This window comes from Ochotona curzoniae, unplaced genomic scaffold, assembly GCF_017591425.1.
Source record: "Ochotona curzoniae isolate NIBS_2020 unplaced genomic scaffold, NIBS_Ocur_1.0 contig_883, whole genome shotgun sequence".
NCBI lineage: Eukaryota > Metazoa > Chordata > Mammalia > Lagomorpha > Ochotonidae > Ochotona > Ochotona curzoniae.
The window spans coordinates 49,407,056-49,427,859 of NW_024466599.1; the positions used below are offsets into that span (position 1 = coordinate 49,407,056).

A 20,804-nucleotide genomic window follows, 5' to 3' on the forward strand; every position below is an offset into this window, starting at 1 on the left:
ACCAACTTTTCGTGGTACTGGAGGAATAAACCAGTGGTTGGGAGCTCTGTGTCTTTGCTTCTGAAATTATTTTCAAACAACAGTAATATTGATATCAGGGCACTCCTACGCATGAAAGCCTTCCCAAGTTCTTGGTGTTTGAGACAAGGCATTAAAGTCTCCAACATGTCTTTCCCAGTCTGACCTCTTCACTCTCCTCTGTGGGGGAACAATAGACAGCATCATGAACTTCTCTGAATTCCTAGAATACACGCTGCTTCACTTGAATTACGTTATTATGTCTGTCTCTTCTTTTTCTAACCAACTTTCCGTTCAAGCTTTTGAGCCCACTTTAAGCACAGTACTTGGGAAGCACATCTCTCCAGGCCACACGCGAAGTTCCCTGGACATGCTGTCCTTACATAGCAATTAAGAGCCCTGTTCTGTAACTCACTGGTCCGTATCTCTGCTTCATGGCACATCTCTGGAAGAACTGTTAACACTGTCCATTTCAAGAGACTAAACAAAGCCTCTGATACCAGTCATTCAACTAACACATGTTGAATCGCCGTTCCCTTGGTAAGAATTCCAAGAAAGATGGGGGCTTAAAGGACACGGGAGGAGTTGCAGGCTTTTCCAAAAACGGTTTCTGTGACGGGGGCGGGGCGGGGGGGACTCGGCCCGAGGCTGAGGCGAACAGGCTCCAGCCGTCGGGAGCGCGCGCGACCCCACGCCCGGCAGGACAATAGCTTGGAATTCGGCCTCGTGTTTCCGGCGGGACAGGCAGCCTCGTGCCGGGGCGCCGAGGCCCGGGGGTGGGAGCACTAGGCCGGCCCACGGTGAGGGAGGCGCGGCCCCCGGCTTCCCCGCCGCCGCCGCCGTCGCCCCGCCCCGGAAGTGACTTGAGGCCCGCCCGGAACCTCCGGACCCGGCGGCTGCAGCGTCACCAGCCGAGCCGGTGCGGGGCGGGCAGAGCGGCCGCTGCCGTCGCCAACGAACCGGAGACCGCGCGGGGCCCAGCTGCGCGTTGGCCTGGGCAGGGGGGCCCAGCCGTCGGGCCGAGGGCGACGACGGGCCGCCGGCGGCCGCGGGGCGCCGAGGACGCGGAGGAGGCGGAGCCCCGAGCGGGGTGGGGGCCGGGGAGGGCGAGGGTGGGAGGGGGTGGGGGGTGTCCCTGGGCTCATGGAGCCGGCCGAGCGGGCGGGAGGCGGGGAGCCCCCGGAGCCAGGCGGGCGTCTCGGGCTGGGCTGCCGAAGCTTCGTCCCGCAGAAGGAGATTGTGTACAACAAGCTGCTGCCCTATGCCGACCGGCTGGACGCCGAGTCCGACTTGCAGCTGGCCCAGATCAAAAGCAACCTGGGCCGGGCCGTGCAGCTCCAGGAGCTCTGGCCCGGGGGCCTCTTCTGGACCAGGAAACTCTCCACGTAAGTGTCCCCGAGGCCTGCGGGACGGGTCGGGAAAGGGCGGCTCTTTGTCCCCGCGCGGGGGTCCCCGATGGGCACACAGGATCTCTCTCCCTCCCGCTTCTTGTCTGCGGGTGCCTGGCCGCCCTCTGCCTTCGCCCAGCCGTGTCTCCTCGGGCGTCCGAGTTGTCGGGCAGCCGGAGACCACTGGGCCGCGAGAGAGGACCGAGAAGGGAGCCTTCTTTGGAAAGGCTGGGAGAAAGGAACTGCTCGGTGTCTCTGCTTCTCCTCGTGCTTCCTCCTCCTCGCCTGCCTTCCTCTACGATCCCCGCCTTCTACTTCTTTATCTAGCTTCCCGTCTGAGAACTTTGTGAATGGAGAGAAGGGCAGCAGGAAAAGTGCTGGGTTCTGCTCTTTTGGGGGCAGTGAGGGACGCTCACTCTGTGTGGATTTGCTGGAGAAGGTTTGGTTTAAAGTCAGCCCTCGGGGTATTCTTGGACTGTGTAGATGCGACGGTGATAGTTGATAGTGTGGTCTCAAAAGGTTAGGGAAGTGTGTGAGGTTCCGCTTGTGACATTTCCTTTGGGCGGACGTTTTAGCGATACTCAGGAAAGCAGTGAAGTGCTGTGTCAGGTTGTGCTGGGCGGTATTCCGATCAGGCTTGTGTCAGTTTTTGAGGCGGTCAGGCCGCGAGCACGGACTGTCTCGGTTCGATTCAGGAGCTACCGACCCACAGTGTCAGTGAAGCGAGGTGGTAAAACAACGCCCCCGGAAAACACAACACGGAGGCAGAAGTTTAGAAACATTGTTCACTAGCTGACCATCTTCAGTGACAGACTTGTTAAAGACGTTTTCTTGTTTGGTGAACTCTGCAGGCAGCTGTGTGTTAACAGTGTATCTTCATACGTGTGAGTGTGGGGAGGAGGACACACAAAGAAGTACTTACTCAGTGTTTACCCAGATGTGCTAAGTGAACTGGGTGATGACTCAGGGTTTTGTAACGCCAAAGTCTCCCTCGCAGGATGATTCCCTTCTGCCAATTATTAGAGGACCTGTGGCAAATTTCTCTCTCTTTTGGGGTGGGGAAGGGTTGGCAGAAATAATAACGTTTTTAATTAAAGAGGCAAAGCTACAAGAGTTTGCCCCATTAAAGGAACAACCATAAAATGACAGTTAACAGTCCTCTTCTTGACCAGAGTGTGCAGGTTATAAAGTTAGTGTGCTCTTGGGATCCGTGGGAGAATTGTAGAAGTAAAGAATGTAACGGAGAAGAAGCCTAATGAGCCCAGTACAGTGTTTCCTAAGTGACTAAAGTTCAGTTGCCTTGTTTGTATTATTACTCATTACTCAGGCACAGTAAAATGAAGTTTTGTTTTCTGTCCCATTAATTTCCTATTTAAATCACTTGGTTAGGCTTGCCAGTGAATGCCATTTTGGGTGACACCAACAGCTATTTTTTAGAGGAACAATATGTAATTGCTAATGAGTGAAGGAATATCTGGTTTGAGTTTATGAACCTGTAATCTACATAGGCATTGTTAAACCTTGTGATGTACTAACAAGCTTGGTAAATTAGCATCCAGAGTTTTTATATTACTATGGCTTATTAGACCAAAGTTCTTACCTGGAAAGGGCTACAAATACGGTGGAGGTAGCACTTGGTGTTGGGGGCAGTGTTACAGTTAAATGGCAGTTAATACCCTTCATGTATACATAGCCAACAAGAAATACTATCAGGTAGAATTTTATTTTGGAATGGTGATTAAATACAGAGAACCAGTCTTTGTGATTGCACTGTATGGCATTTTAAACTTGGTGGGTGGAGCGTGTTGTGGTCTTGGGTGTGTTTTTTCTCCCAAGTCATGTGAAGGTCACCTGTCAGTAGTTGTGCTTGTTATTTTTTTAAGCTTGTGTGTTGCATAAGTTAACATCGAAATCATGCCACATGTGTCATGATCACCGAGTGGTGGTCATGGTAGTGCTTTCATAGCCTAATGGAAAATACTAGTGAAAAAAAAAATCTGAGTTTGTCTCTACCACTCTGCAGTGGTGAGAAACTGACTTAATCCTATGCTTCAGTGTTCCTGTGAGTGACATGAGGAGGCCAGGCTAAACAGATCCTGGGAACTTTCCTGTTCTGGAGGCCTGTGATTTTATTTATTTTTTTTAACCTGTTGAGCTCCACTTAAGCCTGTTTAGTATTATTCTATAAACACTGTTTGATTTTGTTTTTCCTTTTTTTTTTACTTTGCAGTTTATAAATATCCTGATTATATAAAGCTTTTTAATCAAACAAAACCATATAAAAAGAACAATTTCATGGAACCAGGGTTAGGGGCAGGCCTGGTGAGGATTATTGTGAGTTGCTCCCAACTCGGCCACAGCTCCCACTGTTTTACGTGGCCACGTGTGTGGTGGGCAGGATTGGGACGGGCTCCGACATCCATTGGTTTGTGTAGAAGACAGGACTGGAGGCAGAACTGACTCAGCAGTCGCAACCATCAGCATGTGCATATACTGATAGGGATGAAGGACTTTGCCGGACCCTGTATTGGCAAGCACACCCAAGAATCTGGCCTTGGATCACTTCAGATGAAATTTTTGGGGGGCTCCTTCCCCCCTGGCCCCCTGCATTGAAGTGCTGGACTCAGAACCCCAAACATGAAGAGAATTGCCGGTTCCATGGCCTGACTCTGGAGTATGTGTGTCAAAGCTGAGCCTCCTCAGTGGCTCAGACAGCAGTGGACAGCAAATCCAGGTGCACATGGTAGTACATTGGAGCCTGCATAGGGCACTTGGTACCACAACAGAGGACAAAACAAATTGATCAACTGGCCCAGCCAAGTGTTAGCAGTGAAAATCTGGGCAGGTGGAGACCCTAAGGTGCACAATGTCAGCCAGTGATTCTGAAGAGATTTTATTGTGCTTGGAATGGCAAGACAGGCAGCAATTCAGAATAGTTGAACTGTGGAAACCGCTTGAGCAGTGCCCTCAGAGCATGCCCCCCCAATAAAGAACAGCTTCAAACTTTGAAATTTACTTTTAAGTTTGCATGAGTTAAGCAGATTTTTTGGTGTGATTTGTAGAGTGCTGGAATTGGCTGTATGGATGAAGCATGTTGCTGGAGAGAACACGCGCGAGCATGCCGTTTGTAGGTGCTGCATCCCTGGTCAGAGTGTGCACGCCTCACCGGGCTGGGCGCTGAGTGCTGCTTTGGCATGTGTGCAGGCTCTGCATGTGGCCCCAGTTTGGGGCTTTTTAGTATTTAATTTTAGTAGACCCAGCATATTCAGAGATTTGTAGATCTGTTTCTCTGAAGGACATTATTTCTGCATATTTTGAAACTTGACCCTGTGATGTGAGCTCTTCTGTACAATTTATAAAGTGTGTTGAGGTTACCTGTTCAAGAAAGATTGTGTGGTGCAGTAAATCGCAGGACAAATTTTTAAGGAGGGAGGAAAAAATTAAAGACAGTAGAAAGAGAAGTGATTCTTGGAAAATGGCAGTAAAGTTTTCTGAATAATAATGTGAATAAGTTGTGTGAGCTCAGTATTAAATGGAGAAGTAGAGGAGAGACAATATTGAAACAAAATTTTTTGCTTTTTTTTTTTTTTCAATTAGAAAGGCAGATATGCAGAGAGTAGGAGAGAAAGAAAGGAAGATCTTCATTCCACTGATTCACTTCACTTCCAAGTGACTGCAACGTTTGGAGCCGTGCTGATCCGAAGCCAGGAGCCCAGAGCCTCTTCCAGGTCTCCCACACGGTTGCAGGGTCCCAAGGTTTTGGGCCAACCTCGACTGCTTTCCCAGGCCACGGGCAGGGAGCTGGATGGCAAGTGGGGCTGCTGGGGTTAGAAACAGCGCCCATATGAGATCCCAGAGCTTGCAGTGTGAGAACTTTAGCTGCTAGGCCACTGCACAGGGCCTGGTTTTGCTTTTCTTCTTGACTTTTTTTTTTTTTTAAGATTTATTTATTTGAAAGGCAAAGTTAGGGAGAATCAGAGAGACTTGGCATCTACTGTTTCACTTTCCCAGGTGGCTGCAACAAGCTTTGTCCAGATCTCCCACAAGAGTGCAGGGATCCGGGCAGTTGGGCCACCCTCTGCTGTTTTCCAGAGTGTATTAGTAAGGAGCTGAATCAAAAGTGGAGCAGCTGAAACATGAACTGCTAACCAGATGGCATGCTGGCATTGCAGCTAGCAACTTCAGTGGCTGCACCACAGCATCAGTCCACTTTTCTTATTAGTATTTTGTTTGGTTTTTGATCATCTTGGTGTTACCTAACCTTGTAGAGCATTGGAGTCATCCTTTGGAAGGCTGGAGTTTATACTACCAGTGGTTTTTCAGATTTTAAATTTAGTAGTGATGTTTTGTCACAGCAAAAATTTAAACACAGGATTCAAACTCCTTCATTATTTTTCTTTTTTTCTCTGTTTTATTTTTATTTGAAAGGCAGATTTTTTTGTAAAAAGAAGGAGAGACAAAGTTGAGCTGATCCAAGCCCAGAAGTCAGACGCTCCTTCCAGGTCTCCCACATGGATGTGGGGTATGAGGACTTGAGCCATCCTTTGCTGCCTTTCTAGCTGTAAGCAGGGAACTGGATTGAAAGAAAAGCAGCTGGGACACCAACCAGCACCCATATGGGCTGCTGATGCTGCAGCAGAGACTTAGCCTACAAGGCCGTCATGCTGGCCCCTGAGACCTTAGATTAGAACTTTCTGCTTCCTCTTCCTCCTCCCTCTTTTAACACTTAATTGATAATAGAATCCCTGAAATGTGCCCAGAGTTCTAGAATATACTATCTGAAACGTCACTGAGCCTCTTTAGTTCTTGTGTTCCTTTTAATTGATCTGGAGGAACAAAAGGGAAAAGGCAATAGAGTATGTGGAACGGCTACTGCTTTATACAACTTTGTCCTGTCCGCTAACATCTCTTCTCTCTTTTTTTTAAATGGAAGTTTGAAACTAAGTGGGTTTGCTGTAATGTTGGTACTTGTTTGTCATAGTGACATGTTGAATTGCTTACTTATTAATATTTTGTAACTTTCCTGGATTATACAGAAGAGAATAGTATACTCATTTTCTTTGCTTTTTAACAAGTATTTATTTTTATTTGAAAGGCAGACTTAGGGGGAATAATATTCCATGTGTTAATTTACCCCCAATCTGAAATCAGGAGCCAACAGCTTCCTCTGGGTCTTCCAGGTGGATACAGTGGCCCAAGGACTTGAGCCATCAATCCATTATCAACTTTGATTATTCTCATGAAGCTTATCAACCCATTATTATTTTGATTAGTCTCAGGAAGTCTTTGTAAAATGTGTAATTTTTGAGTTTCCACTTAATTTGCAGTTTTTGGTAATTTTAGTGTAGTTAGATTTCATTTTGAAAATGGTTCGTTAATGAACATTTCCATATTATGTAATCTTTCTTCTCTTTTAATTGGAGATTCAATCTTTTTCCTGGGATACTAGATACTTTCTTTAGTTACATCCACTCTAAACGAAGATGGAGACTCATGAGTTAATACCAAAATAAAAGAGGCAGGGTTCAGTCTTTTGGTCTTTGAAAACTTTGTTTTTTTTGTTTTTTGTGGTGTCCCTTGTATCAACTGGGCACTGCTTTTAGATTTGGAGATTTATCAGTGAAATAGTTCTGTCTTTGTAAAGTTTCAGTTTCCAGTGTGCTCTTTGCCTTACTGCTTGCTTTTGTCAGACCTGGCAAAGTGCTAGTTGCATCAAGAAATTTGTAGCATGAATTCTGAATTTGTTGCTTTTTCATATGTAATTTTCATTTTGAACAGTGTGTTTTACTTCCTTACCTTGAAGTATTGAGAAAGAGAAAAATCAGTGAAAAAGTATCGTTAGATAAAAAGCATCATATAGTGTTTTCAGATCTGTCAGTTATTTTTAAGGATTTATTTCTTTATCTCACAAAGTTGGAGATAGATCTTTCATCTGAGTGTTCACTGCCCTAATGGCCACAGTGTATGTGATTGGGCCAGCCCCAACCAAGCCAGGAGCCTGGAACTCCTTCTGGGTCTTCCAATTGGGTTGCACGGCTCAAAGCACTTGGGCCATTGTCCACTGCTTTCCCTGGCTCATTAGCAGGAGCTGGATTGGAAGAGGACCAACTAGAACATGCGTAAGCACCTATATGGGATGCTAGCCCTTCAGGAAGTGGCTTAACTTGCTATGTCTCAATTCAGGTCCCTGAATGTCATTTTAAAACCGTTCTTTTTAAGTGCTTTTGCTTCAGTGTTGTAAGCTAAAATTTTAATTACAGGGTGGTGTTCTTAATTGAAACGGAGGCAGATTTTATTTCTTAAGAAAGCTTTTAACTTTCAAAACAGTGTTTTCTGATTGTGGAACCTGGAAATTTACTTTATTATATTACACTCCTTTCTACTGAATCTGTACCAAGTTTGAAAATAAATCCAAATCAGTTTTTCCTTTTGTAGAAAATTAGATCAAAGTTTCATTCTATGTGGTCAGCCAGTTGCACTGGTAATAAAAGCAACAGTAAGGATGCTACGGGAACAACAAACAAACCCATATTAATTGAGACATGCTGAAATGTTAAAAGCAGCACGTAGTGTAAATATTGTAAATATTCCCATTTGGAATCGAGCTTGATTATTTCCATACTTGGTCTGTATTTTACATTTTTCCTTGATCCCTTGTTTGTGCTTTTGTTATTCTTTGTCATGTGTACTTTTCCTCCTTTACTGTGAACATTTTAAAAAATTATATTTGAGAGACAGAGTTCCCATCTGGTTATTTACTCCCCAAACATCTGCAATGACTGGACTGAGTTGAAGCCAAGATCCAGGAACCTAAGTCACTTCTGTATGGTTGATAGTAACTCAGTCACTTGAGACATCACTGTTTCCTCCTGGGTGTGCAGTGGCAGGAAGTTGGAGTCAGGAGCTGATGTTGGGGTTCAGACTGAGATCTTTCAGTGGGGGCATTTAATGCACAGGCTGAATAAACCTGCTCTCAACTGGGGAGGTTTTTTTGAAGTCAGTGTATTGTATTTACCTCTCGTCCCTCCTTCCCACAGCACTTCGTAGTGTTAGATACACTCCTTGGTATCAATATTTAGCTTTTATATTCTTTGAAAACTGAAGCATGCAATTTTAAGCTGTTGTTACATTAATAGTCAAAATAGGGTTAGGGTGAGACCCATTTTTATTCTATTTCATCTTCTTTTGAAGGTTTATTTATTTGAAAGAATGACCGGGTGGGGAAAGACCTTCCATCCCCTGGTTCACTCCCCACAGGGTAACAGTGACTAAGGCTGGATCAGACTAAGCCAGGAGCTACATCCTGGTCTCCCACATGATGACAGGGTCCCATGTACTTGGGCCATCTTCTACTTATTTCCCCCAGGTGCAGCAGCATGGAGCTGGATCAGAAGTGAAGCAGCCAGGGCACACACTGGCATTCTGATGGGAAGCTAGTGTCACTTGCAGCAGCTTACTTCGTTATGGCATAACTATTGCCCTTGAGATCCATTTTAAAATAAACTGTAAGGCATCACGTTACCTCAAATGTAATTTTAAATATACATTCTCAGTAAAAAAAAAGATAATTTTAAGATTTATTTATTTATTTGAGAGGCAGTTAGAGGAAGACGGGTAGAAAGATTTCTCCCTTCCATTTGCTTCCTCCCCAAATGGTAGCAGTGACAAGGGATGGGCAGGCTGAAGCCAGGAGATGGGAACTGCTTCTGGGTCAACTTCCACTGCTTGGGTCAACTTCTACTGCTTTCCCATGCATCAGATAGATTGGAAGGGGAGAAGCTGGGACTTGACCTGGCACCCATATGGGATTCCAGCATTGCAGATGATGGCTTTATTCATTAGGCCACTTGGCTATCCCTCAAATGACTTTTGAATAGAATTGGTCATTTTTGGCAGATTCCTTAAAAGTTGGTTGCGATAATTTGTGTTCTGAGGAGAGGTAGATTTCTTTCAGCATTACTAATAAATAAAACATTAAATTTCTATAAACATAGAAAATTTCCTTTTTTCAATTGACAATAGAAAAGTGTTGTATTACCACTTAACAAATTTCAGAATATTGTATAAATGGTATTTTCAAGAAGCATTCATAATTTACTAGGAAGTAAAAAAAAGTGTGGGTTTTTTGTTGTTGTTTGTTTGTTTTTGAGAAGTTGAATTAAGGAGAGTGCTGAATCATTTCCCAAATGACCCCAATGGCCTGGGCTCGCATACTGAAGGCAGCTGCATCTTCCATTGTGGCTGCAGGGGCTCATGAGCTCCAGCCAACCTCTGCTGCCTTTCTAGGTGCATTAGCAGGGCCTGCAGTGGAAATGGAGCAGCCAAGGACTCATGAGTGTCCATATGAGATGCCAGCACTGCAGGTGGTGACTTAACCTGCTACTTCATCTTCTGTAGCCATACTGCCCCTTGGAAGAATTACTTTAAGACCATTTCATTTGGGTTTTGTGTTGCAGGGAAAATCCTTGATTTTTCACCTATATGGTCATCACTACAAAAGGGTTGTGAAATCAGCCTGATAGGTTTTCAGCCAGTTTTTGTATTATTTTGGGAGAACTAAACTTGATTTATGAATGCTCTTGGAAATAGTAAGGATATATGTTCATTATCTTTATTTTAATTATGTGTTTATATACTGGGTTATGATCTGTTTTACTGTAAGTTATGACTGATTTTGGAAGGAACTGGTTTAGTAGGTTTCTTGTACTTCAGATCAAGTAGTCAGCATCTGCTAATGGGGAGATTAAAATACAAGGGATTAAAATTAAAAGTTGCAACAGAGCCCAGCGGCGTGGCCTAACAGCTAAAGTCCTCTCCTTGAATGTACCAGTATCCCATATGGGCGCTGGTTCTAATCCTGGCAGCTCCACTTCCCATCCAGCTCCCTGCTTGTGGTCTGGGAAAGCAGTCAAGAACAGCCCAAAGCCTTGGGACCCTGCACCTGCGTGGGAGACTTGAAGGAAGTTCCTGGCTCCTGGCTTCGGATCGGCATAGCATCGGCCATTGCGCTCACTTGGGGAGTAAATCATCGGACGGAAGATCTTCCTCTCTGTCTCTCCTCTCTGTATATCCGCCTTTACAATAAAAAAATAATAAAAATAAATCTTTAAAAAAAAAAAGAGTAGTAACCTAAACAAATCCCATCATAAGGGCTCCATCATCTAGGCTGAATTGTGTTCCTCAAAGTGTATCTCAAACAACATCGAGGATTAAGGCTTCATTGTATGAATTTTGTGTACACACATTCAATCCATAGTAGAGGTTTTATTATAACTAGTTTGGCTGTTATAGTCAAAGTCCCCAGAGGTCTTGATTTTTTAAACCACTGTGTCTATGTCCAAAAGGAGGAAAGCTCCATGGCTGCATGGATTAAGTATACTAGAAGGCTTACAAGGAAGTTTGAGGTAAGATTTGGTTAGCAATTAAGAGGAATTTGGACAAGGAAAGCCATTTACTCTGGTACATAGAAAGCTGACCATACAGCTATGGAAATCTGTATTGAGCATCATGTTGAAGTAAACATTTACCTGTCCACCTCTCCATGCTGTGTGCCCCAAGGTCATGTGTCTTTTTATATTTCCACGGTGCATTGCCATTATCTGGTGAATAAATGACACCTAGTAAGGAGTTTGGAGAGATCAATCCCCTTATCCATCTCTCTTTTTTTAATCCGTCTTTCTCCTCAGAACACAAAGTGTGGAAGAGAGAAGCAGCTGAAAAGAATAGTGATGCGATTATTAGGTTTTAGTAGTCAGTCTCTTGTTATAGGAATTACATCAGTGTTGGTCATGCAAAGTATAGCCCTCAACTGAGGGTGAAGCTCTCGTGAGTGATGCTGACCCATGATGGCCCTGGGTAAAGAGAAGCAGTTATCTCTGATTTCCCTGTCCTTAGAGCTTCCATCACAAAAACTGTCTCTGCAAAGGTGATAGGCCTTGCTTTTTAGTGTGTTTTGGGAATCTCTGTGTTTTAAAGCCAGTTTGTTTAATGTAGTAACATATTGCTATTTTGAGTTTGGGGTTTTTTGTTTTGTTTTGTTTCTTAAAGAATATATTCTGGGGCTGGTGTTGTAGCATAGTAAGTAAAGCCACTGCCTGGCTTGCTGGCATTACATCACATCACATCACATCACATCCACTTCAAGACTTGGCCACTCCACTTTCTGCTGATGCACCCAGGAGCACAGCAGAAGGTGGCTGACTGCTTGGGTCCCCAAACTCATGGGAGATTTAGAAGAAACTCCTAGCTTTTAACTTTAGCCTGGCCCAACCTTGGTCATTGTCACTTGGAGAGTTAACTAGGGGTTGGAAGATCTCTCTCTCCCTCCTTTTTTCTCTCTGTGTATATAACCTTTGACTTCAAATAATTAAATCTTTGTGGGGAAAATAAGGATCAATCATGTGCATTGTTTTTAATAATACTCTTTAACATGCACATTTTGTCACTTTCAGAAGTGTTTCTTAGAAATGTTCACCTTGGGCCCGGCGCGGTGGCACAGTGGTTAAGGTCCTCGCCTTGCACACCCAGGATCCCATATGGGAGCCGGTTCTAATCCTGGCAGCCCCGTTTCCCTTCCAGCTCCCTGCCTGTGGCCCGGGAAAGCAGTCAAGGATGGCCCAAAGCATTGGGACCCTGCACCTGCGTGGGAGACCCGGAAGAGGCTCCTGGCTTTGGATCGGCATAGTATCGGCCGTTGTGCTCACTTGGGGAGTGAATCATTGGACGGAAGATCTTCCTCTCTGTCTCTCCTCTCTGTCTCTCCTCTCTGTATATCCGCCTTTCCAATAAGAAATAATAAAAATAAATCTTTATAAAAAATAAAAAACCCTGGTTCAAATTAATCTGCTATGGTCCAGTGGTTCTCAAACTTAATGAAGGGACTAGTGCTATGGAGTAGCAAGCTAAGTCTCTACCTGCGTTGCTGGCAACCCCATCCAGTCCCAGCTGCTTCATTTCCACTCAGCTTCCTGCTGATATGCCTGGTAAAGCAGTGGGCTTGGGCTCCCGCACCCAAGACCCAGAAGAAGCTCCTGGCTCTGGGCTTCAGACTGGCCCAGCTCCAGCTGTTGTGGCCATTTGGGGAGTGAACCAGTGGGTGGTAGATCTCTGTCTCTTCTTTGTGTTGTAATTCTCTCTTTCAAATGAAAATAAATACATCTTTAAGAAAGAAAAACTTGATGAGGCATCTGGGAAACTTAAAAAAAAAAGTCCTTGAGTCTCACCTCTTCTCAAACAATTAAATCAGATGATTCTTTCACAGATATTTATCAGTTGTCCATCCCTATAACTTTCTGAAGCAACCTGGGTTTGCACAGATGGTTAATAACTTGCCCAATGGTTTCAGATCTCAGCAAACTTGTTAAAACCCTGCTGTTCCTGCTTGTTGTAACTCCTGTGCTGAAATCAGTAGTCTGTGTGGAGTTGATAATGGAATAGAAGACATTTTTCATGTTAATGCCCCTGATTTACCTTTGCACTCTTACCAGCAGTCACTTGAAATACATGTTGTTTGAGAGAGAGAAAGCTCTCGTTCCTTTTCTTGCCGCTCCCCTGGTTCTCTTTTGTTAGAAACTAGGACAGTAAGGACATTGTGTTGGCTGTGACAGAGAAGTAATTCTGGTCCTGACTATTCCTCTCTTACAACTTTGTCTTGTGACTCTTTTCGATCTCTGGCTACAAATGCTCAAGATGATCCTGACCTTCTGTTGTCTACTCAAAGTGTAAATGATGATAGCATCCCTTGTGGTGAAAACTTTTGTAAAAAAATGAATACAAAACTACTTATACTTGCCTTATCTTGCTTCTGAGTAGCTAGATTTTCATATGCTGGAAATCCTACAAGTATCCCTATCTGTCTGTCTGATTTTGAGTTCTTTGCTTAAAGGAACTATTGAAGTGTTCTTACCATGTACATGTCCTTTGCTCTGGAAATGATTTTTGAGCAAATACGATGCATACTTAAATGGTTTTTGAGTAGAAAAGAGGAAAGGTGGGTTTATGAGAGAATTCCTTGCAGGGAGAAGCTGTGTCTTAATTTCTGGTATTATATGTAATGGTGAAGGACTTCCTTCTGAAATAATATCAGACTGATTTGTTCCTAAGCTCGTACTTTAGTGTTAGCTTGCTGCTGCTTTTCTATTCTTTTTCTCTTTGTGTGTGTATGTGTGTGTGTGTTTTCTGTTCGGTGAAGTCTTGGGAAGAAAATAAGACTGGAATGGATATAACTGCAGTTAAGATTGTGTTTATGGGGTGGGGAGCATTGTTTGGGATTGATTTGGAGGTTGTTCAGAGATTTCTTTGGTCATGAAAGTTTTCCTAAAAGAAAATCCTTGTCATGTAGTCCTATATGTCAGATATTAAGGGACATTTCTAAAATTCTGTGTCTCATCATTATTCAGATGTTTCACATCTTAGTAAAGTTTTATTGTTTAAAATGCATGTCATTCTTGCAGATTTCTTTTCCTTTGAAGTTGTTATTTAAGGTTGTTTATTTTAAAGGCAGAGAGAGAGAGAATAATAATGACAGTATTTTTTCATTTGCTGCTGCATTCCCCCAGGGCCAAAGCCAGGCCAGGAGGCAGGAACTCCACCCTCATTTCCCACATTGGTGGTGGACTCAAGTGTTTGGGTCATCATCTGCTGTGTTCTTGGGTTTGTTACCGTGGAGCTGGGTTGGAAGCTTGTCAGCTAGGTACTTTAATTGGTGCCTGGTATGGCACTGTCTTGTAGGTCGGCTTAACCTGCCCAGAACTCTGTCCACGTGTCTAAAAAGGTGGCAAGAACCCAAGTACCTGGAACATTATTAATAAATGTTCTCTCAAATGCTTTAACAGAAAGCTGGATTGGAAGTGGAATAACTTGAACAGGCAATCTGACACAGCATATGGCTGAATCAAGTAGCTGTGTACCTTGATGTGCCATAGAACCTATTCTGTTCTTCACATTTCTTTCAGAGAAATTTCTGATAAAGTTTTTAAAGATTTTATTTTTATTTGAAACTTAGAGTTACATAGAAAGAAGGATAGAGACATCTTCAGCCAAGGCTGTCCAAGGCTGGAGCCAGGAGCCAGGAGATTTTTTCAGGTATCCCCTGTGGGTATCAGGACCAAGACCCTTGGGCCATCATCTGCTGCCCAATATTTCCAGGCATATTAGCCAGGGGCTGAATCAAAAATGGAGCAGCTAGGACTTGAACCAGTGCTTATATGGAACGCCAGTGCTACAGGCAGAGGCTTACCCTGCTATACCACTGCACCAGCTCCCACTGGCAGCCTTTGAGGCATTTGACAAATGCCTGTCCTGTGAGCAGTTGTTATGGGTCTCTGCCCATAATTGAAACTATGTTTTGTTTTGTTTTGAAAGCTCAGGATTTTCTTATATATCTTTAAGAAATTGTTTATTAATTTGAGAGAGCTAGTGAGTAGGCATGTGAGAGCTCCCATCGTGTGTGTGTGTGTGTGTGTGTGTGTGTGTGTGTGTGTGTGTATTTCCCCCCAAGCCCCATCTGCTGATTTACTCCCCTTTGCATGTCACTGTCCCTTGCTAGGGTGAAGGCCAGGAGATAGGAACTTAATCTGGGTCTCCCATTTGGATGCCAGGGACCCAGTTAGAACCATCACTGCTACCTTTCAGGGTCCATATTAGCAGGAAGCCAGAGTCTGTAGACAGAAGTAAGCATTGAACCTTACTCTGTACAATTTATCATTTTTTCATGTAAACATGGAAAAATTAGACCGTAGTATAAAAATGTAGATTGTTGGAGTTGGCGTAATCCTCCGCCTGTTAGTAGTGGCATCCTGTCTGGGTGCCAATTAATGTCTGGGCTACTGCACTTGAAATTCAGCTCTTCGCTTAAGGCTTGGGCAAGCAGTGAAGGATGGCTCAAGTCCTTGGGCCTCTGCACCTGTGTGAGAGACTGGGAAGAAAGTGTTGGCTTCCAGCTTCAGCACTTGAGCGTTTGAAGGGGGGAGAATTAGCCAGTTGAGCCATTGTACCAGCCTTTCTGTTCACTTTTAAAATAAGATAAAAAACATAAAACTCTGTGTGTACACTTGTTTTTATTATTGTTATTTTGTTGGAAAGGCAGATCTACAGAGAAAAGGAGAGACAAAGATCTTCCATCTACTGGCTTGCTCCCCAAGTGGCTGCAACAGCCAAAGCTAAGCTGATCATATCCAAAGCCAGAAACCAGAAGACTCCTTAGGGTCTCCCATTCAGGTGCAAGGTCCCAAGACCATACTCTGTTGTGTCCCCACGCCGTGAACAGGGAGCTAGAGGGGAAGTGGATTACCAGGACATGAACTGGTGCCCATATGGGATCCCAGCACTTGAAGGGAGATGATTGGCTAATTGAACTATTGTGCTGGAACTCGTACACTTTTTTAATAATGGGCAACTTGATGACTGTGTTTATGAAACCAGCACCCAGTTAAGTTATAGAATATTTTGGCATCCTCTTCCCAGTTAGTACACCTTCCCCGGAGATACCTACTGTTCATTTTTGACACCGTGGATTAACATTGTCCTTTCTTTAAAATGTGGTATGATATACATTTTTTTCTTTGTTTGGCTGCTGCCTTTTTTTCAACATGATTGTATGTTTTGTAAATCTCTTGTATACATACTGGTAGTGGGATTACTGGTTCATAGACTATTTTTTTTTATTTACTTATTTTTATTAGAAAGGCAGATATACAGAGAGGAGGAGAGACAGAGGAACATCTTCCATCCAATGGTTCACTCCCTAAGTGGCCACAACAGCTGCAGCTGAGCCAATCTGAAGCCAGGAGCCAGGAGCCGCCTCCAGGACTCCCATGCAAGTACAGGGTCCCAAGGCTTTGGGCTGTCTTTGACTGCTTTCCCAGACCACAGGCAGGGAACTGGCTGGAAAGCGGGACTACTGGGATTACAACCAGCTCCCATCTGGGATCCTGGTGCGATCTAGACGAGGACTTTAGCCACTAGGCTACTGCAATGGGCCCGGGTCTTTTTGTTTTTTTTAAGATTTATTTATTTTTATTGGAAAGTCAGACACACAGAGAGGAGAGACAGGGAGGAAGATCTTCTGTCCATTGATTCACTCCCCAATTGACCACAACAGCCGAAGCTGAGTTTATCTGAAACCAGGAGTGTCTCCAGGTTTCCCATGTGGGTGCAGGGTCCCAAGGTTTCAGGCCATCCTCGACTGCTTTCCCAGGCCACAAGCAGGGAGCTGGATGGGAAGTGGGGCTAACAGAATTACAGTTGGCACCCATTTGGAATCCCTGCATGTGCAAGGCGAGCAGTTTAGTAGCTAGGTTACTGTGCCATGCCTTGTACTCTAGGATCTTAACCAAAACTGAGTATTAAGACTTTAATTTTTTTTTAAGATGTATTTATTTTTATTGGAAAGGCAGATATACAGAGAGGAGGAGAGACAGAGAGGAAGATTTTCCATCCGATGACTCACTCTCCATGTGGCTACAACAGTTGAAACTGCACCGATGAAGCCAGGAGCCAGGAGCCTCTTTTGGTTCTCCCACGTGTGTGCAGAGTCCCAAGGCTTTGTACTATCCTTAACTGCCTTCCCAGGCTACAGGCAGGGAGCTGGATGGGAAGTAGGGCCACTGGGATTAGAACTGGTACCCATATGGGATCTGGGCGGATGCAAGGTGAGGACTTCAGGCACCAGGATACCATACTGGGCCCTCCTTTGATATCTTTGCCTTTGCCATTTAACCCTTCTAGGAACTCACCTGTTGGTCTCTCTCTTTTTTTTTTATAATGCTAGAAATTGAGCTTTTTGGGTTTTGGAGCCTTAGTGTGCTGTTTACTGCAGTATAATTATTTCAGTGGCTTAGAACAGTTTCTTTAATATCTGTTTTGTTTTGTTTTTGGTATCCTTTCCATAGGGGTTGATACGTGAGTGACTCCAGGACCATCTGGAATCTCAGCAAAGCCAGAAGCGACACTGAAAGCAGAGCATATGTTTTTGAATTTTCTCTTTATGTTAAAAATGTGTGCTGCTTTGTAATGAGATATTTCGTTTTCATTTAGTAGTTTAACATTCAAGTAATTCTAACTTGTAGTGGCAGATTTAAGAGTGAAGTTGAGGGGGAGACTTTAGAGATGTACCTTGTTTGTTCAACAGCCTGCAGTATCTCTGGCAGTCCTTGCTGTAGGGCCTCCTGATCTTCACTGATCCATTTGCTTTTCCAGTCCTGGGCGATTGTGAAACTTTCACAGTAATTGTTAACTGAGTACAGATAAAATCTGGATCTTCTTACTCTTCACCTTTCACTGTTTGATCTCTTGGTAGTTTTACTAAAGTGACATTATGGTGTCATGCCTTCAAATGACAGAACAGAGCTGAATAAATTCAGAATAGTGTGAAGAAATAGAGTGCTTTTTGTGAACCAATAATTTTGAGGAATTTCAAGAATATGGAAAACATGTGCCCTAAATTTAGAAATTAAGTATAAATTTAATGTGATTTAGCCTTTGAAGGAGTGTTATAAATCATATGAAAAATATTAATATTCTCACTTCTGTTGACTTGTATATTTGTTTACAAAATGATCCTCAAAATGGTTTGTTTTAATTATTCAATAATTTATTCTAAGTTAATTACTTCTGAATCCGGAATGTTCTGTGGTTAGGTAGTCTTTTTGGGATGCCTTCTTTTGCCCCATTTTCTTTCTTACTTTTCTTTTCTTTTTTTTTTTTTTTAACTTCAAAGAGTTACAGAGAAAGAGATAGAGAAGTCTTCCATCGCTGGTCCACTCCCCAGTTGGCCACAACAGCCAGAGCTGCTGGTCAGAGGCTGTGAGCCAGGAGCTTTTTCCATGTCTCCTGTGTGCAGGGACCCAGCTCTTGGGCTGTCCTTTGCTGCTTTCCCAATACATCAACATGGAGTTGGATCAGAGATGGAGTAGCTAGGATACAAACCAGTTTCCCATATGGTGGTGCCACAGGTGTAGGGTTAGTCAGTTAACCATCACATGGCTCCTGGGATGCCTTCTTCCTAAATTTGCTTACATTTGGCACATTAAGATAAAAATGTATGATTTTAAGATAACTTCTTTTGTAGGTTTATTTTTATTGGAAAGGCAGATCATATTTATGTTGAGAAAAACAGAAACATTTTCCAACCAATGGTTAATTCCCCAAATGGCAGCAAGAATAGGAGCTGAGCCAATCTGAAGCCAGGAGCCAGAAGGCTTTTCTGGGTCTCCCACATGGGCTCAGGGTCCTGTGGCCTTGGGCCATTCTCCGCTGCTTTCTCAGGCCATAAGAAGGGAGCTGGTTGGAAAGTAGAGCAGCTGGGACATGAAAACCTATATGGGATCCCAGCACTTGCAAGGTATAGATTTAGCCATCAAATATCATGTCAGGCTGGAGATAGTATATATTTTTTCGTAATAATTTGATTTTATTAAAATTTTGATTTAATGGTTTGAAACATTTATATTGAATATTTAACTTGTATTGTTTCAAGATTCCAAGTAACCCAACACATTTATTTTTTAAGCTCACGATAGTAGATGCTATGCTGGTTCAAAACCAGGAGTCTGAAACTCCATCTGAATCTCTGGATGACAGGGAAGCAAGTACATGAGCCACTACCTTTTGCTTCCAGGGTGTGCATTAGCAGGAAGCTGGGTGGCAAGTGAAGCTGGGACTTTTAATGAGGCATATCCATGTGAAATGGAAGCATATTAAAAAGTGACTTAACTGCTGAGTCGCAGCACTGGCAGCCCACATGAACAAGTTATTAGTGTTTAGTATTGTTTATATTTCATTGTGCATGACTAATTCTATTGCAGTCTCCTGGCAACTACCATTTTGCTTTCCTTTTTTCTTTTTTCCCTTTCCCCTAAGGATTTGATTGCTTTAGGTGTCCTGTAAGTAGAAGAACAATACAGAGTTTGTTTGGGATTGGTTTATTTTGTTCAAGATCAATCCATGTTGTAGTATTTGACAAAATATTCATTTCCTTTTTGTTTTAAAGGCTGAACAGTCCGCAGTATTCGATATACTGCATTTTTTTCACCCATTTATCCCACCATGGTCAGTATGGATAATGCTGTAGTGAAAATGAATTAAAAAAACAGCCTGTTTTCTGAAAAAACATCCTGTGTTCATTTTTCTCTTGCAGATATATTCGACTTTATGGGAGAAAATTTAGCAAAGAAGATCATGTTCTTTTTATTAAGTTATTATATGAGCTGGTATCAATTCCCAAACTGGAAATCAGCATGATGCAAGGATTTGCCCGTCTCTTGATCAACTTGCTGAAGTAAGTCCATTACCTATGATCTCATGTAAAGTTGTTTTATTTCTCAGGGTTTTAGATTATGAGAGCTAAGTATTTAATAAAAAGACAAAGTACAGTTAATTTGGTTATAAAATGCAGAAAACATCATCACAAATTTAATAAAAATTCTTTTGTTTTCTATGAAGGTTTCTCTAGCACACTGGAACTGTGTTTGTTTTATGCTGATTATTTCTTGCCCTATAGGTTATAGTGCTTTGAGATGACAGGGATCTTAATGTTGTTTTGCTTACACCCACTGCAGTGCTGGGCATGTCAAGTACTTGATTGTGTGGGGAATGAAGAAATTCATCTGTTTTAAGGGTGGCTCAAAGTTAAATGCCTCTTTTTATCTGGTGCTGCTTGGTGTTTGAGCAGCAGCAAGAATCTGGAGCCTTGTTCTTGCTAGTACCACGTTCCGCCAGTGTGTGGCTGTCGCGAGGGAAGAGCAAACGCACTGTGATGAGCAGCAGTGTTTTGCTGTCCTCCCTCCTGTATTATGTATGATGTACACACGTCTGTGCACGTATGCATTCATATGTATCTCCTTTTCTTAAAATTAGGAAAAAGGAACTTCTTTCAAGAGATGATTTGGAGTTACCATGGAGACCACTTTATGATATGGTGGAAAGAATATTATATTCCAAGACAGAGCACCTGGGATTAAATTGGTTTCCTAAGTAAGCGTTTCCATTTAAAGTACTGCTTTGGGGAGCATGGTTCTTTTACGGACTTGCTGGTAGCTGAAAAGCAATGTGGTATTTGTAATAAGTAAACAAATATGCATTATAATATGTTCTTTTCCCTGTGTCTTGGACTCCTAAGAAAATTTTTTATCCCCTTTAAGGTATATCTGAAGCTGCACTTCTCTAGATTTTCCTACCAAATTATTTCTGACAGATGATGGCCAAAGAAAGCACAAGATTTTTGTGTGAAATCTAATTTTTGACATTACAAGTAATGCACATTTGACATTATAATATCACATGGTTTTCATTCTTCAAGTAAAATGAAAATTTCAAGAAAAGGACTTTTCATATTCCAGGGACACTCACATCATGGGAGCTATACACTTTTAAGTTAAAGAAGGTTCAGTTTCAGTGATT

The 20,804-nt window shown here is 43.0% G+C and overlaps 1 protein-coding gene across 7 annotated transcripts in view; it reads left to right on the plus strand.

The window, feature by feature from the left end:
- Nucleotides 1-1,140: 1,140 nt before the first annotated feature.
- The window catches only part of PSME4 (proteasome activator subunit 4), a 96,262-nt gene continuing 76,598 nt past the window's right edge, over nt 1,141-20,804 (plus strand). For 6 of the 7 annotated variants that reach the window (XR_005885191.1, XM_040993471.1, XM_040993472.1 and 3 more), the window contains exons 1-3: nt 1,141-1,403; nt 19,543-19,683; nt 20,262-20,378. Coding sequence is in view for 6 of the 7 variants with exons in the window: in XM_040993471.1 (XP_040849405.1) it covers nt 1,162-1,403; nt 19,543-19,683; nt 20,262-20,378 (500 nt within the window). In the remaining variant the exon portion in view is untranslated. Of the gene's footprint in view, nt 1,404-19,249; nt 19,455-19,542; nt 19,684-20,261; nt 20,379-20,804 lie in introns of those variants that run through there. The other variant, XM_040993475.1, reaches the window with a different exon arrangement.